The sequence below is a fragment of the Orycteropus afer genome, unplaced genomic scaffold (genome assembly GCF_000298275.1).
Source record: "Orycteropus afer afer isolate SDZICR_OR568_19922 unplaced genomic scaffold, OryAfe1.0 scaffold00223, whole genome shotgun sequence".
Classification (NCBI taxonomy): Eukaryota; Metazoa; Chordata; class Mammalia; order Tubulidentata; family Orycteropodidae; genus Orycteropus; species Orycteropus afer.
The window spans coordinates 1,538,845-1,554,150 of record NW_006921810.1 but is presented as its reverse complement, the minus strand read 5'-3'; the positions used below and the strand labels follow the sequence as shown (position 1 = coordinate 1,554,150).

Sequence of the window (15,306 nt, the reverse complement as noted above, 5' to 3'; positions counted from 1 at the left end):
GAGAGAGAGATTTATTTTTAGGCAAATGGCTCCCACACTTATAAAAGTTGGCAAGTCTCAGTTTCTGGATCAAACGTCAAACTGGCAGCTTTACCAAGTCACGCAGCTGCAGGGCTGACAAGCTCAAGGTTGCCAGGCAGTATACTGGCTGTTGACTCTGGCAGATGATAAATCCAAAATCACCAGGCTGAATGATGGATTGTTTGCTCATGGACAGTTGTAGGCAGCACAACAGGATCCAGATCCTCAGAAGAGTGTCTCCTTTCCTGGGATGTCCATAGATATATATTAGAAGTAGGCGGGAATCTCCCTTTCATCAGATTGGCTTCTCAAAGGATATACATCCTATCTCATCATGGAAATAACCACATCACAACTGCTAAAGCACTCCAAATTGTGGTCCAGCCAAGTTGACATATAACCCCAACTATCACAGTCAGTCCTTTGAATTACTGACACATAATCTTAAGGAAATGGCCAGATAAAAGCTTTATCATTATCTCATTTGGTACTGTATTATGAACTACATTAGAGCTGAGCTCTGTTTTCCTCTCTGTTCACTGCTTTTATCATAGTGATAGTTAATAGATTTTAGTTAAATTGAATTATCGTCAGTTTAAATAGAGAATACTGAGGAGGTGCAGAAAGGCAATTGCAGATTCTAATTAGAAAGTATGGGCAGCAAATGTTGACATAGTAAATTGTGGACTGGCCATCTGAGCATTGGAAAACTTTGACTTGTGTGGCAAACTTCTATGGCTCTTACATTGTCTTAGAGTTAGAGGGTGAAAATACATAGGGACCCTGGTAATGGGTAGAATACTGGGAAACTTTGTGGTGTGAAAGTTTTCATGATGAGAATTCTGTTCCCTGGAAATGTCTTATGAAAATTCTGAACAAAATCCTGCATACGATTACAAATAGTTTGATATTAAATGACTTACTTGCTTACATTCATATATAATTTTGTTCCTGGAAATTTTATTCTTTTTCTCAGGGAAAAGAAATATGTTTATGATAGAGAATCAGGCATTGCAGATAAATAAAAAGGAAAATATTAAAATCACTGATAATTTTTTTATTATATATGTTTTAATCTTTGCTTTCCCTGAGTTCTGTATATAGTGTCAAAGAAAACTGCTTCAGGGGTTTCTTATATAAATGGTATTAAACCAAAACTTTCTATGGGAGAGAGATCCAATAGATCTACTAACCAAAAACTTTCATAAATATTTATAACTTTTCTTTTAAGATCTCTACATATTCTCATAGATTTTTCCCGTTTCTGACCTATGTGTTCTCCCATAAATTGGGTAAAGAGCATAAATTCATGTTAAATTTATTATTACTAAACCAACCATTCCTTCTATAGTAAAAGTTGTTCAGTTTTTGTACATATATTTTCGATGTATGAATTAGGGACGACATAAAATTATAAATGCTAAATAATGAATTCTGATGTAAAAACTGTTTTCAAAAGCATTAAAATATTTTGTTCACATGTTAATTCAGAATTCATGTTAGGACAAAAACTTTTTTGAGTTGTTGTAAAAATATGTAATAGAACTTTTTATTTTCATTTTTTACGAGCTTGTTTTATATTCAACGTAACACATACATTTAGTTTCATTCCCAATTCACCATGTCCAACCCTAACCCAGTCTCCTCTCCTCCCTACCCTGTAACCCTCCCCCTGTGCCCCTCATAATTATGCACTTCTGTTTGTCCTACATTTCCTCAGTTTGAATGTTGGTCCTCTGGTGTCCCATGGTCTATTGCTCTAAGGGATGTATTACCATAGAGTATGTGGGTGCGGCATCCTGAGTTGAGTGGTCTGCATATACATCTTGTTAACTATTGGGCTGAGAGCCCGCCTCTGGGGGTGAGTTTTATTCCAGGTGCAGCATGTATTCCAGGGCCATAGTATTGGGGGTCTCACCAGATTTCATCCGACCAGTAACTCTGGTCATTATTGAGTTTTTGGATTTTGTTCCACATTTTCCCTCCCACTCTATCCAGAATCTCCAGATTTGATCCTTTCCTGAGTGGTTGGCATTGGTAGCCGGGCACCATCTAGTTCTTCTGGTCTCGAGGTCTGTCGTGTCCTAGGGCTGATTGCTTCTAATTGCCCCCCCCCCCTTATTTCATTCTTCACTTCCGACACTAGGAGACCGTTCGCTGCATCTTAGATGGCCACTTGAAAGCTTTTAAGACCCCAGTCGCTACTTGCCAATGTAGGATGTGGAGCAATGCTTTTTTGAATTTTGTTGTGCCAATTGAATCTGGTGTCCCCCAGTATGGTCTTGAGTTAGTAGATCTATTGGATCTCTCTCCCATAGTGTCTGGTTGTCTGTTAGGGATTACTCTGTGTCTGTCTTCTGTTGTTTCTGTAAGGACTGCAGGTATTTTGTATCACTGGTGTCTGTGCAAGATTAGCCTCAGCTGAATCTATCCTTGGTCTAGAGTAATACTTCTGTTCACTGATCCCTATCTGATCATTTCAGGTGTTTATGTGTTTATCTGTATAGTCTAGTGTTTGGTGTTAATGGCAGTGTGGTATTGTGGACACATTGGTTGGTATTAGCATCTGTTGTCTGTCTCTTGTGTGCACAGTTCAGTGTCCTCCCATTTCCTAATGTTATCATGGTGGTCATAAAAAATATATAACACAACTTTTGCCAATTAAGTATTTTCACACATACAAATATTAATCATTTTGTGCAACTGTCAACAATAGTTGTCAAATTCCATACCAATAAAAACTCAATGCTTCCCAATCAATGTCTCTCCCTTTTCCTGTCCCTCTCACCCCTGGTAATCACTAGTAAATTTTGATCTCTATACATTTGCCTATTCTAGATATTTCATGTTAGTGGGGTCATATAATACTTGTCCTTTGGTTACTGACTTATTTACTCAGCATAATATTTTCAAGGTTCTTACATGTTGTAGCATGTATCAGGACTTCATTTCTCTTCATGGCTGAGTAATATTCCCTTCTATACATGTATCACATTTTGTCTGTTTGGATTGCTCTTGCAATAGAATTGCTGGATCGTATGGTAGTTCTATGTTTAACTTTTTGAGGAACCACCAAACTGTTTTCCACAGTGGCTGGACCATTTTGCATTCCCATAAGCAATGGATAAGAATTCCAGTTTCTCTACATTCTTGCCAACATTTGTTTGTTTCCATTTTTTTTTTTTTATCTTAGCCCATTCTAGTGGCAGTAACATGGTATCTCATGTTTTTTATTTTCTCCTCTCTCCCTAAATAGCTCTGGTGGTGTAGTGCCTAAGGTATTTGACTGCTCACCAGAAGGCTGGTGGTTCAAACACCAGCCACTCCTCGAAGGAAGATTGGGCAATCTACTTCCGTAGAGATACTGCCTTGGAAACCCAAAGTCTGTATGAGTCAGATTTGACTGAAAGGCAGTGAGTTTTTAATGGCTAATGATGTTGACCAAGAAAGAAACTTTGGAAGTCTGAGGAATTTTCACTTTTCTTTATAATACATTTTTTACTTTCATAAACAAGCTCTGATGGTATTGTGGTTAAGGCATTTGGCTGTTTATCAAAAGGTTGGTGTTTTGAACCCACCAGCTGCTCCATGGAAGAAAGATGAGACAGTCTGCTTCTGTGAAGATTTGCAGACTTGGAAATAAGGGTCGCTAAGAGTCAGAATCGGCTCAATAGCGGTGAATTTGGTTTTTTCGTTACTTTTATGAAGTTCATTCTAAATGATTGTGAATGATACATATATTTTTAAAAGTCAGGTATGTTGAAATATAATTTACATACAGTAAAATTTACCTTTTAAAAATTGTATAGTTCTTTGAATTTTTAAAAAACATATATGGTCATTTTAAGGAGCTCTTGTGGCATAGTGCTAAGGCACTTGACTGCTAACCAGAAGGCTGGCGGTTCATACCCACCAGCCACTCCTCGGAAGGGAGATTGGGCAATCTACTTTTGTAGTGGTACTGCCTTAGAAACCCAAGGAGGGGTCGCTGTGGGTTGGATCTGACTTGATGGCTGTGTTTGCTTTTTTTGGTTATATGGTCATTTACCTACCACCACAGTCAAGATATATTTTGATCACTTGAATGCTCTGCTTAATTGAAAATTACCAAATCCAGTAGTAAATTCTTTATGCAAAATTTGTCTTAGATTATTTAGGAAGGAGAGGAGTAACTCTCTGATTCCATAATACTTAATAAAAATTAACGCTAATCATCATTCATATTGAAGATGTAAGAATTTGGATTTCATGTCATACAGTGCTGAGTAAGCTCTGTGAGGAATGGAGTGTCAAAACATGGAACCTGCCTGGAGTGAAATTAATAAAGCAGGTAAATTGGAAGTATAAGTAACTGTAATTCAGATCAGAATGTGCTCATTGTCATAGTTGCTTTGGGAGGACAGGAAGACAGAGGTTAATGTTTTAGGGAGAGTTGGGGAGGTATTAGAAAGGCTTCCTGGGAAGTATGCAGTCTCTTTCGATTGGGGTTTGAAGGTGAACAGATTATGTAAAGAAACTGCCTTGTTGGCATTGGAACACAGCTATAAGGGCCAGATCAGAGGCATAGACAGAACAGGTTGAGGCATGAGAATAAGGTGAAGGGGAGTAGATCCTTTTGGCCAGGGTTCAGGCTGTGTGAGGGATAGTACTGTCACAAGGCTAAGACACTGAGAGTCTTGAATGCTAATGAAGTGGTTTGGAGCTTAAGCTTCTCTAAGCATATATCTGGATCTGTTACTGTAGAGTTAATTCTATCTCACAGTGAAACTATAGGAAGGGTAGAACTACCCCACAGGGTTTCTAAGGTTGTAGTTTTTATGGAAGCAGACAGCCACATCTTTCTCCTGTGGAATGGCTAGTGAGTTCCAACAGCTAATCTTTGGTAAGCCCCCAAGGGTATTAACCACTACACCACCAGGGCAGCAGAGTAAGAGTTAAGGGCTGTCTTTTAGGAAGATTACCTTAACAGTAACATGTAGGGTAAATTAGAGGAGATAAAGATTAAATGGAGTGGGCCATTAAGGAGTTACTGAAATGGTCTATGCAAATGCTAATTAAGACTTGAACAGAGGCAATAATGATTGCAGTTGTAAAAAGTGAATAGTTATCAGAGTTGGGAGGGATGGACACCCTGTCAGGGGTAGAAAATTTAAACCAAAACCCAAAATGAAACCTGCCATTAAGTCGATACTAACCAATTGTGACCTTATAGCACAGAGTAGAACTGCCCTACAGGGTTTCTAAGGCTATAGTCTTTATGGGGGAGCTTTGGTGGCGTAGTGCCTAAAGCATTTGACTGCTAACCAGGAGGCTGGTGGTTCAAACCCACCAGCCACTCCTTGGAAGGAAGGTTGGGCAATCTACTTCTGTAGTGATACTGCTTTGGAAACCCAAGGAAGGGTCACTATGAGTCGCAGTGGATTCAACAGCTTTGAGTTTGGTTTTTTTGGAATGTTTATGAAACAGATTGCCACATCTTTCTTTCATAGAATGACTGGTGGTTTTGAACCACCAAACTTTCAGTTAGCATCTGAGTGCTTAACCATTATGCAACCAGAAGAGTCTCAGAGAATTCATAAGGAGGAAAAAGTTAGGGGTGATAGTTTTGAATATAGAGAGTTTGAAGTGAAAATGTGTGAGAACTCAAGAGGTGTCAAGGTTGGAATATAAACTGACCCAGTGACATACGTAAGAAAAAAGGTGCTTTTTTGGAATAAATCTGATTTGAGTACCTACAGTTAGTATATGTCATCTATAAATAAAATGAAGTGGAGATAATTCTTGGTCTTTGAATTCTTGACAATATGGCCAAAGGAAAAAAAAAAAATGAGTACCTGCTATCTTGAGCAACACAATAAGCAAATGGTTGCTTATTGCATTGCAAAATAATTTCTAGTGGTAGTGATAAACAGCTAGTGCTACTCTAGTGCCAGAAACTCTTCTAAGCACTTTACTTGTATTCTCTCAATACTGGCTAATACTGCAAACAAGGCAAAGATAGCTAATGCTTCATTATAATAGTGAGTAGTTTGTTTCAAAACAGCAAAAACAACATTTTTTTAGAAGAGACCTTTATAGTATGAATGTGAAAAACATGGTATGTTTGACCATGTACTTCCTTAAAACAATTGAAATACATTTTTGCCTCCTCTTCTGTGGTTTAAAATGCCTTCAACAGGTTGAAAGAATTTAGATAATTTGTTTTACAAAGAGATAAGGGGCTGACATTTAACTCAACCCCAGGTGCATGTGGTTTCTTAAAAAATGTCAAAAAGGTCACATGATCTTAGTGTACAAAGTCAGAAAAACAAGATCTTTTGAGTGTTTTAACTGAAATGGAACATAAATAAAAACTCCCAACATAGAAAGAAATTATTCATCATTATAAAACTATTTTTACTAAGTGCTTTAGTCATTATTTTGTTAACAGTGAAATTAATAACATCTTGTTAAGATAATATGCTAAACTTTTTGTTTTAAAATAATTCAATCTGAAAGCTAAATTTGTTATTTCCATACTGACTTTGCGAAGTGAGGTGTAGCACTAGGAATAATGAGTGGCTTAATGAGTTTGTTTAAAAAAAAACATTTAAAATATTTAAGTATGTTTCATATGCAAGTGAGATATATTTCATCATAATAAATAAATCATTTTACTTGATGATACCTCATCCACTTTCAATAATGCTCTTCATCAGAACCACCCAAATTGGAAGTTGTATAGGTATGTACTGTTTCTCCTTTTGGAAAATGAAATGTTTATATATACAATAGCTTCATGTCTAATAATTTATTAAAAGTTTAAGAGATGAATATGATGATTTTTCTTAGTTTTGGTGTTAAATATGTTTTGAAATTTTAATGGTTAAGAATTAACCTAATGGGACTTAGCTATTGATTTTATTTAGAGTTGCTTGTTTATCTTAAGAGACTTCAGTTTTGTTTCCATTACTTGCATTTTGATTTAAGAAATATGGTTGAGAAACACATGTTAACTCATATTTGTAGTCACTTGATTTTTAACAAGTACTTAGTCCATTCAGTGAGCAAAATATAATCTCTTTCATAAATGGTGCTAGGACACCTGGACACATACCTCTCACCATGTATAAAAATTTAAATAGATCAAAGACCTAATTGTGAGAACTAAAATCATAAAACTATCAGAAGAAAACATAGGGGTCATGCTTTGGCATCTAGTTTTTAAGAATAGATTCTTAGATGTGATACCAAAAAGCACAAGTGGCAAAAGACAGAATAGAGAAATTGGACTTCATCAAAATTAAAAACTTTTGTGCATTAAAGGACTTTATCAACAGAGTGAAGAGAAGCCTTCAGATGGGGAGAAAATTTTTGTGAACCACGTATCTGATAAGGGTTTAATATCTAGAATAAGAACTGGTATAACTTAGTAACAAAAGACAAACAACCTTATCAAAAAATAGATGAAAGACTTAAGTAGACACTTCACCAGAGAACGTACAAATGGCCGACTAGCACATAAAGAATGCTCAAAGTCATTACCAAAAAAAACCAAACTCACTGCTGTTGAGTCGATTCGACTCATAGCAAACCCTATGCTCCTTGGGTTTCTAAGGTAGTATCTCTACAGAAGTAGATTGCCTGATCTTCCTTCCAGGGCTGGTAGGTTTGAACTGCTAGTCTTCTGGTTAGCAGTCAGATGCCTTAGGCACTACACCACCAGAGCTCCCCACAATGAGTTACCACTTCACCCCCACTAGAATAGCTATGATCAAAAAAATAAAAAATAACAAGTATTAGGAAGGATGTGGAGAAGTTGGAACCCTTGTCCATTGTTGGTGGGAATGCAGAATGTTACAGCCTCTGTGGAAAAGGGTTTGGTGGTTTGTCAAAGAGTTAAACTTAGAACTTCCATATGACCCAGAAATTCTACTACTAGAATCGAAAACAGGACTATAAACAGAAACTTGTTCACCGGTGTTCATTGCAGCGCTATTCACAATAGCCAAAAGATGCAAACAACCTAATTATCCCTCAACAGATGAATGAACAAAAAATGTTGTATATACATACAATGGAATATTATTGTTAATTGCCATTGAGTCAATTCTGACGCTTGGTGACCACTATGGACTAGACACAAAGAAAACTGAAGTCATGATACATGCTAGAATATGGGTGAATCTTGAAAACATTATGCTAAATGAAATAAATTAGCCACAAAAGATCAAATATTGTATAATCCCACTTCTATGAAACAGGCAGATGTATAGAGACCAAAGTAACTAGCCTTCCCTCAGGGGAAAGGGAAAGTCTTTGCTTGTTGTTGTGTTGTTAAGTGTGGGGACTCAGATCTGACTCTTAGTGACCCCTGCTTGGGTTTCCTAGGGGGTATCACTAGGAAGTAGATTGCCCCACCTTCCTTCCGAGGAGTGGCTGGTGGGTTTGAACTGCCGGCCTTCTGGTTAGCAGTCAAGTGCCTTAGGCACTATGCTACCAGAGCTCCTAGTCTTTGCTTAGGGACTATTAAATTTCTGTTAAAGATAGTGGAATTATTTGGAAACAGATAGTGAGGTTGATTGTACATGATTGGTGTCACTGCATTGTGTATTTGGGGAATGCTAAATTTGCAAATATTTTGGTGTATACATTTTTACCACAAATAAAACAAAACCAACACCACTTGTTATAAAGTGATTACTTAAATTTACCTCTATAGCTTGTTTTGTTTTATGGTTGGTTGGTTGTGTGCCGTTGAGTCGGACCCAACTCATAGCGACCCCTCCTTGGGTTTCTAAGGCGGTATCACTACAGAAGTAGATTGCCCAACCTTCCTTCCGAGGAGTGGCTGGTGGGTTTGAACAGCCAGCCTTCTTCTGGTTAGCAGTCAAGTGCCTTAGGCATGTTTTATACTATTAGTTATTACCTATTTCCTTAACATTATTATTGTTAAAAAATTGTTTCATGAACATGAAATGAATTATCTTCAGGTTCTAGTAAGTATTCTGAAGAAAAACTTATAATCAAGGAAATAGTGACACAGCTGAGTTTCTGGGGCCACAAATACAATTTGTTAAGAGGACAAAAGAGTCCCTAGCTCCTCACCCTATACCCAAACCATGCCTTTTACCCCAACTGAAGGGCTGGAGTCACATCCTGTATAACTCGATGGGAGTTCTATTTACTGAACTATTTCCTTGTGGGTAGATGTTTGTTATAGTTTAGTATACTCCTCAGGAAAGTGTCATTTTATGCTGAGCATATTCATGAAGATTTGGTAGATTTATACATTAAAATATACTTTTTTTGCATACATTAAAATAAAGAAGGTACCTGTTCTGGTTACCTAGTGCCACTCTGGCAGAAATATACCACAAATTGAATGGCCTTAATAAACAGGGGTTTATTCTTACAATTTGGAGGCTTTAAGTCCAAGTGCAAAGTGCCAGGCTCTTGGGGCTGGGTGAAAGCCCCTCAACCTTGGGGTTTAGCTCTATCTCCTGCTCCCGGCCCACTAGAGCTAGAGGTGTTTCTTCACTCAGACAGCTGCTAGCTGCTGAGGCTGAGAAGCCCCAAGGTTGACAAGTCAAAAGACACAGTCCCAATGTTTCCAAACCACATGGCAGCCCATTAACTTAAGTTCGTCATAAGTCCCAAGGTCGGCAGAGTATGGCAGGCTGCTGAGCAATGACACGGCTACATGCTTGGTCTAAGCATGCCGTAGGCTAGAAACCATTCTCAAAGCTTCTCCTTATATACAAGAAGCGGACCACATACCCAAAGGCAGCTACTCAGCTGCTCCCAGTAGATTCCACCATGGAGTTGATTACCAGTCTCATGGGGAATACTACATCTAGCTGCCCAACTACTCAACCAGGTCTAAGCCAAGTTGACATACAAACATAACCATTACAGTACCTATAATTCTACTACCCTGAAAAATAAGTTGTTTTCTTCTCATATTCTCTTTCCAGTCCTTGCTGAGAACCATATTTTAAATATCTGAAAATCTGGCTTACCTTTTCTAGGGAGTTTATTGTTGTTGTTGTTGTTACGTGCCATCGAGTCGGACCCAACTCGTAGCGACCCCTCCTTGGGTTTCCGAGGCAGTATCACTACGGAAGTAGATTGCCTCATCTTCCTTCCAAGGAGTGGCTGGTGGGTTTGAACCTCCAGCCTTCTGGTTAGCAGTCAAGTGCCTTAGGCACTACGCTACCAGAGCTTATTTATTTATTAGAGGAGAATTTTGTTTATTAGAGATTACTTTTGAAGCAGTGCACTTAACAAGTACAGAGGTGGAAGTAAGACTTTCTAAGATTGACCATTTCATTGGGAAGAGTTTTTGTCGGTTTCTTTAGTATTGAACAACGTTAAATGTCAACGACTCAACTGGATATGTACACCCAGTTTAGTAAGCGACCTACACTGTTGAAGGCATGCTTCAGGATTTTTTGGATTAGGTCTAAACAAGGCTCTCTAAAGCTCCTATCACTGGGACTAGCTCACAATTGAATTGAATGTGGTTGGGAAGAAAATAGCACAAAAGAAATAGGCTGCCAGTTGAATAAACACATTTGTTTTACTGAAATTTACTCCCTATTGATCATAGCACCAGTCAGGTTTTCCACTTAAATAAACAAATAATCCTATTGATTGTCCATAAATCTTCAAATTAAAATTTCATTTTTCTGAGACTATAAATTTTTGAAAGATTGATTTCATTTATTTGATCACTCATTCACAGAAAATCAACTGCTGCAATATTTGATTTAGGAGTCCTGGACAATTATAAAAAACTGGGTTTTGTAAATATAATTGGGTTAATATTTCATAGATTAGTTGTAGAACCTTGTGGTAATTAAGTTTGTGTGTCAACTTGGTTGGGCCTGGTTGAGTGGCTGGGCAGCTGGATGTAGTATTCCCCATGATGAGACTGGTAATCAACTCCATGGTGGAATCTACTGTGAGCAGCTGATTCCTTAGGGAATGTGTTCCGCTTCCTGTATATAAGGAGCCTTGGCGAATGGGCTCTACCTTATGGCACACTTGAACTCTGCATTTAGCCTTGTTGTTCAGCAGCCTGCTGTTCTCTGCTGATCTTGGGACTTTCAGTGGATTTGAATTAAAGGCCTGCCACGTGGATTGGTAATATCAGGACTGTTCCTTTTTACTTGTCAACCTTGAGCTTGCCAGCCTTAGCAGCCAGCAGCTGAGTGAGAAAAGCCTCCAGGTTCAGTGGGCCGGAAGCTGGAGGCAGAGCTGAAGCCCAAGGTTGAGGGGCTTTTACCCAGCCCCTACAGCTTGGCACTTTGAACTCGAATTTAAAGCCTCCAAACTGTAAGAGAATAAACTCCTCCTGTTTGTTCAAGCAAGCCATCCCATTTGTGGTATATTCTTATCACAGTGGCACTAGGTAACCAGAACAAACCTTGATTTACTTTCCAAATGAGTAATAGCTAGATCAGGCAGTGGTGTACAAATTAGTTACTACCATGTGATTTATGTTTTTTAATGGATATCATGTCCATTTTTAAAAACTAGGCTTATATAAAGCTACAGAACATATTAGGTAATCTATAAAGTAATTAAGTAAAAAAATCTTTAAATTTAATTGTGTTAAAAAATATACTGTCCCTAAATTGCTGTACTAGGAAATTGGAAATTGTATAAAATCTAATGTATTTTGTAATACGGTTGGTACATCAACTGTGTACCTTTCCCTTGGAAGTGGGATCAACTTTATCTTTGTTTACAGAATATTTGAGCCATCCTTAGCTTAGTTTTCAAGTTCATCTACTCCTGATAGGTAACAAAACTTTCTCTACTCCTATTTAATTTGCCATTCATAAATTTAGGTATAGGCAGGCTCAAGCACACTGCTGTCAAGTTGATTCCAACTCATAGTGACCCCTATTGGGTTTCCGAGGTGGTAAATCTTTATGGAAGTAGATTGCCTGGTATTCCTTCCGTGGAGTGCCTGTTGGGTTTGAACTGCCATCCTTTTAGTTAGCAGTCAAAGGCCTTAGGCACCACACCACCAGAACTTCTTGGTATAGGTGGGAGGGGGAGATAATTTTGGGATGGGCGCCTTCTATACATTGTTGTTGTTGTTATGTGCTGTCGAGTCGGCCCTGACTCATAGTGACCCCTCCTTGGGTTTCTGAGGCAGTATCACTACGGAAGTAGGATTGCCCAACCTTCCTTCCGAGGAGTGGCTGGTGGGTTTGAACCTCCAGCCTTCTGATTAGCAGTCAAGTGCTTTAGCCACTATGCTACCAGAGCTCCTTTCTATACATTAGGCTACTGCTTAAACAGCAGGTGAGAGGAAGTTCTTGTTGCCTGTTGCAGTATCAGGATGGGAATTAATCCATAAAGTGAGTATACCATGTGTATTTTTGTACAGAAAATTTAAGTCAACTTATGCATTGAATCATTTGAAACACTGATAGATGATGATGGGAAAATGATAAACCATGCATTTTCTGATACCTGTTTATATCTTGAGTCCTAGTTGCATAGTGGTTAAAGCACTCAACTGCCAACCAAAAGATTGGCTGTTTGAACCCACCAGCCACTTCACATGAGAAAGATGTGGCATCTATTTCCATAAGATTTAAAGCTTGGAAACCCTATAACAACAAACCCTCTGCCGTGAAGATGATTCAGACTCATAGCAACCCTATAGGACAGAGTAGAACTGCCTCATAGGGTTGCTAAGCCTGTAAATCTTCACAGAAGCAGACTGCCTCATATTTCTCCTGCAGAGCAGCTGGTAGGTTTGAACTACCAACTTTTTTGGTTAGCAGCTGAATGCCTTAACTGTTGCACCACCAGAGCTCCTATAGGGCAGTTCTACTCCATCCCACAGGTCACTATGAGGTAGAATTGACTCAATAGCAGTGGACATGGTTTGGTTTATATCTTAAAATATGAAGTGTATTTATTTGTTTTTAAATGTATTTCAGTAGCACCCTATCTGAAATGTCTAAAAATGGCCTGTTTTCTCAGCAAGATCAAAATCAGTTAAAAGTATAGTTTGTCATTTGCTTGCAAATTTTCAGTGGCCAATATAAGCCAGTCTGTATTTCAATATCAGGCTATATAGTCCAGTTTGAAAGGGCCATTGAATAAGGGGGAAATTGTATGACATCCCAGATTACTTCTTCACTATTTTTTGATCCTCTTAGCAGTGTCTCTTTTATAAGATATAATCATTAAAGTTTATTAGTCTATTTCTTCTTCTGTTTCACAGGAACACCAGTGTATTCAGTAGCATGGGGCCCGGATTCAGAAAAGGTTCTTTATACAGCAGGCAAGCAGCTGATCATTAAACCTCTTCAACCAAATGCTAAAGTTTTGCAGGTACATGTCAGACATTTATAAATTGTTACTAGGATCTGTCAGAGTGCAAAAGGAGAGTGTCCTTTGTCAGAAGTCTTTTTCTTCTGGATGGTCTTTTTATAGTCTTGAGGCCTTTAGTGTGTGGTTTTATCAGCCTTTATTATGGAACAGGGAGTATCTGGTTATATTTCCATCAAGGTTTACTTCTTTTTATTTCAAGCACATTTCATTAGCAAATCATAAATTTACTTTTTTGGAGAAGCATTTTATTGGGGTTTGGGTGAAAGTTTACAGAGTATGTTTGCTTCTCATTCAACAGTTTATGTACATTTTGTTGCCTGACATTATTTGCAATCCTGTCAATGTAACAGCACTCTTCTCACTTACTCCCTGGGTCCATAAATGTATTTTCAATTACAAAATTGTCACATGATTTGGCACAATTAGGCATCCTTAAATTTAGCAGGGTCAGCCTCCAATGTATAGATTGGAGACAAAATAGGACTAATCATAAAATTTTAAGAGCCGGTTCAGATTTTAATTTTTATCATCGTGATCCTCATTCTCATCTATCTAATACACATGAGCTTTATCATTCTTTTAGTACTTGTAGAGTGGAGAAGGAGTCAATGTAATATTTAAAACAAATTTAGTGTATGTAACTTTGCCAATTACAGAGAGAATATTTATTTAAAGATAGTGCTGTTACAGGAGCTCTGGTAGCATAGTACCTAAGGCATTTGACTGCTAACCACTCCTTGGAAGGAAGGTTGGGCAATCTACTTCCATAGTGATTCTGCCTGGGAAACCCAACGAGGGGTCACTGTGGGTCCGGTCCAACTTGATGGCAGTCTGTCTGTGTTTCAGTGCTGTTACACACTTTATTTTGTACTATCCTCGGAAGGAAGGTTGGGCAATCCTACTTCCGTAGCGATACTGCCTCGGAAACCCAAGGAGGGGTCGCTATGAGTCGGGGCCGACTCGACAGCACATAACAACAACAACAATCCAGAAAGGAACATTTAAGCTAGAAGCTGAATCTTGAAGAGAGTAACCAAAAAAACCAATCTCACTGCCATTAAACAGATTCAGACTCATAGCGATCCCCTTTGGGTTTCTGAGATGGTAAATATTTATGGAAGTAGATTGCCAACTCTTCCTTCTGTGGAGTGTCTGGTGAGTTTGAACCACCAACCTTCTGGTTAGCAGTCAAATGCCTTAGGCACTACACCACCAGAGCTCCTTTTGAAGAGGGTAGGGAAGATTATTCTAAAAAGAAAAATTATTGTTTAGTGTCTCAGTTATCTGTTGTTGTTAGGTATTGTCAAGTCAGTTCCTACTCATAGTGACCCTGTGTACAACAGATGAAACACTGCCCAGTCCTGTTCTATCCTCACTATGTTTTCTGGGCTTGAGCCCATCTTCACAGCCATTGTATCTGTCTACCTTGTTGAGGGTCTTCCCCTTTTTCGCTAATACTCTTTTTAACCAAGTATGGTACCTTTCTCCAGGGACTTGTCCTTTATGATAAGTTGACCAAATTATAAGAGATGAAATGTGGCCATTCTCACTTCTAAGGAACATTCTGTCTACACTTCTTCCAAGACATATTTGTTTCTTCTTCTGGCAGTCCATGGTATTTTCAGTATTCTTCGCCAACACCACACTTCAAATACATCAGTTCTTGGTCTTCCTTATTAATTATCCAGCTTTCATGTGCGTATGAGGTGATTGAAAATACTATGGCTTGGATCAGATGCACATTAGTCTTCAAAGTAACATCTTTGCTCTTTAATACTTTAAAGATGTCTTTTGCAACACATTTGGCCAGTACCATATGCTTTCTGATTTCTTTTTTTTTAAATTTTATTTTGATTTGGGTGAAGATTTACAGAGTAAATTCACTTTTCATACAGCAGTTCACATATACTTTGTCTCATGTCATTGACCAAAATTTACAAT

The 15,306-nt window shown here is 38.2% G+C and overlaps 1 protein-coding gene across 1 annotated transcript in view; it reads left to right on the top strand.

Moving 5' to 3' along the window:
* IFT80 (intraflagellar transport 80) overlaps nt 1-15,306 on the top strand; it is a 259,541-nt gene that overhangs the window by 80,783 nt on the left and 163,452 nt on the right. Inside the window, exon 5 of the mRNA XM_007948772.1 lies at nt 13,256-13,365. Within this exon, the coding sequence (XP_007946963.1) occupies nt 13,256-13,365 (110 nt within the window). The remainder of the gene's footprint in view (nt 1-13,255; nt 13,366-15,306) is intronic.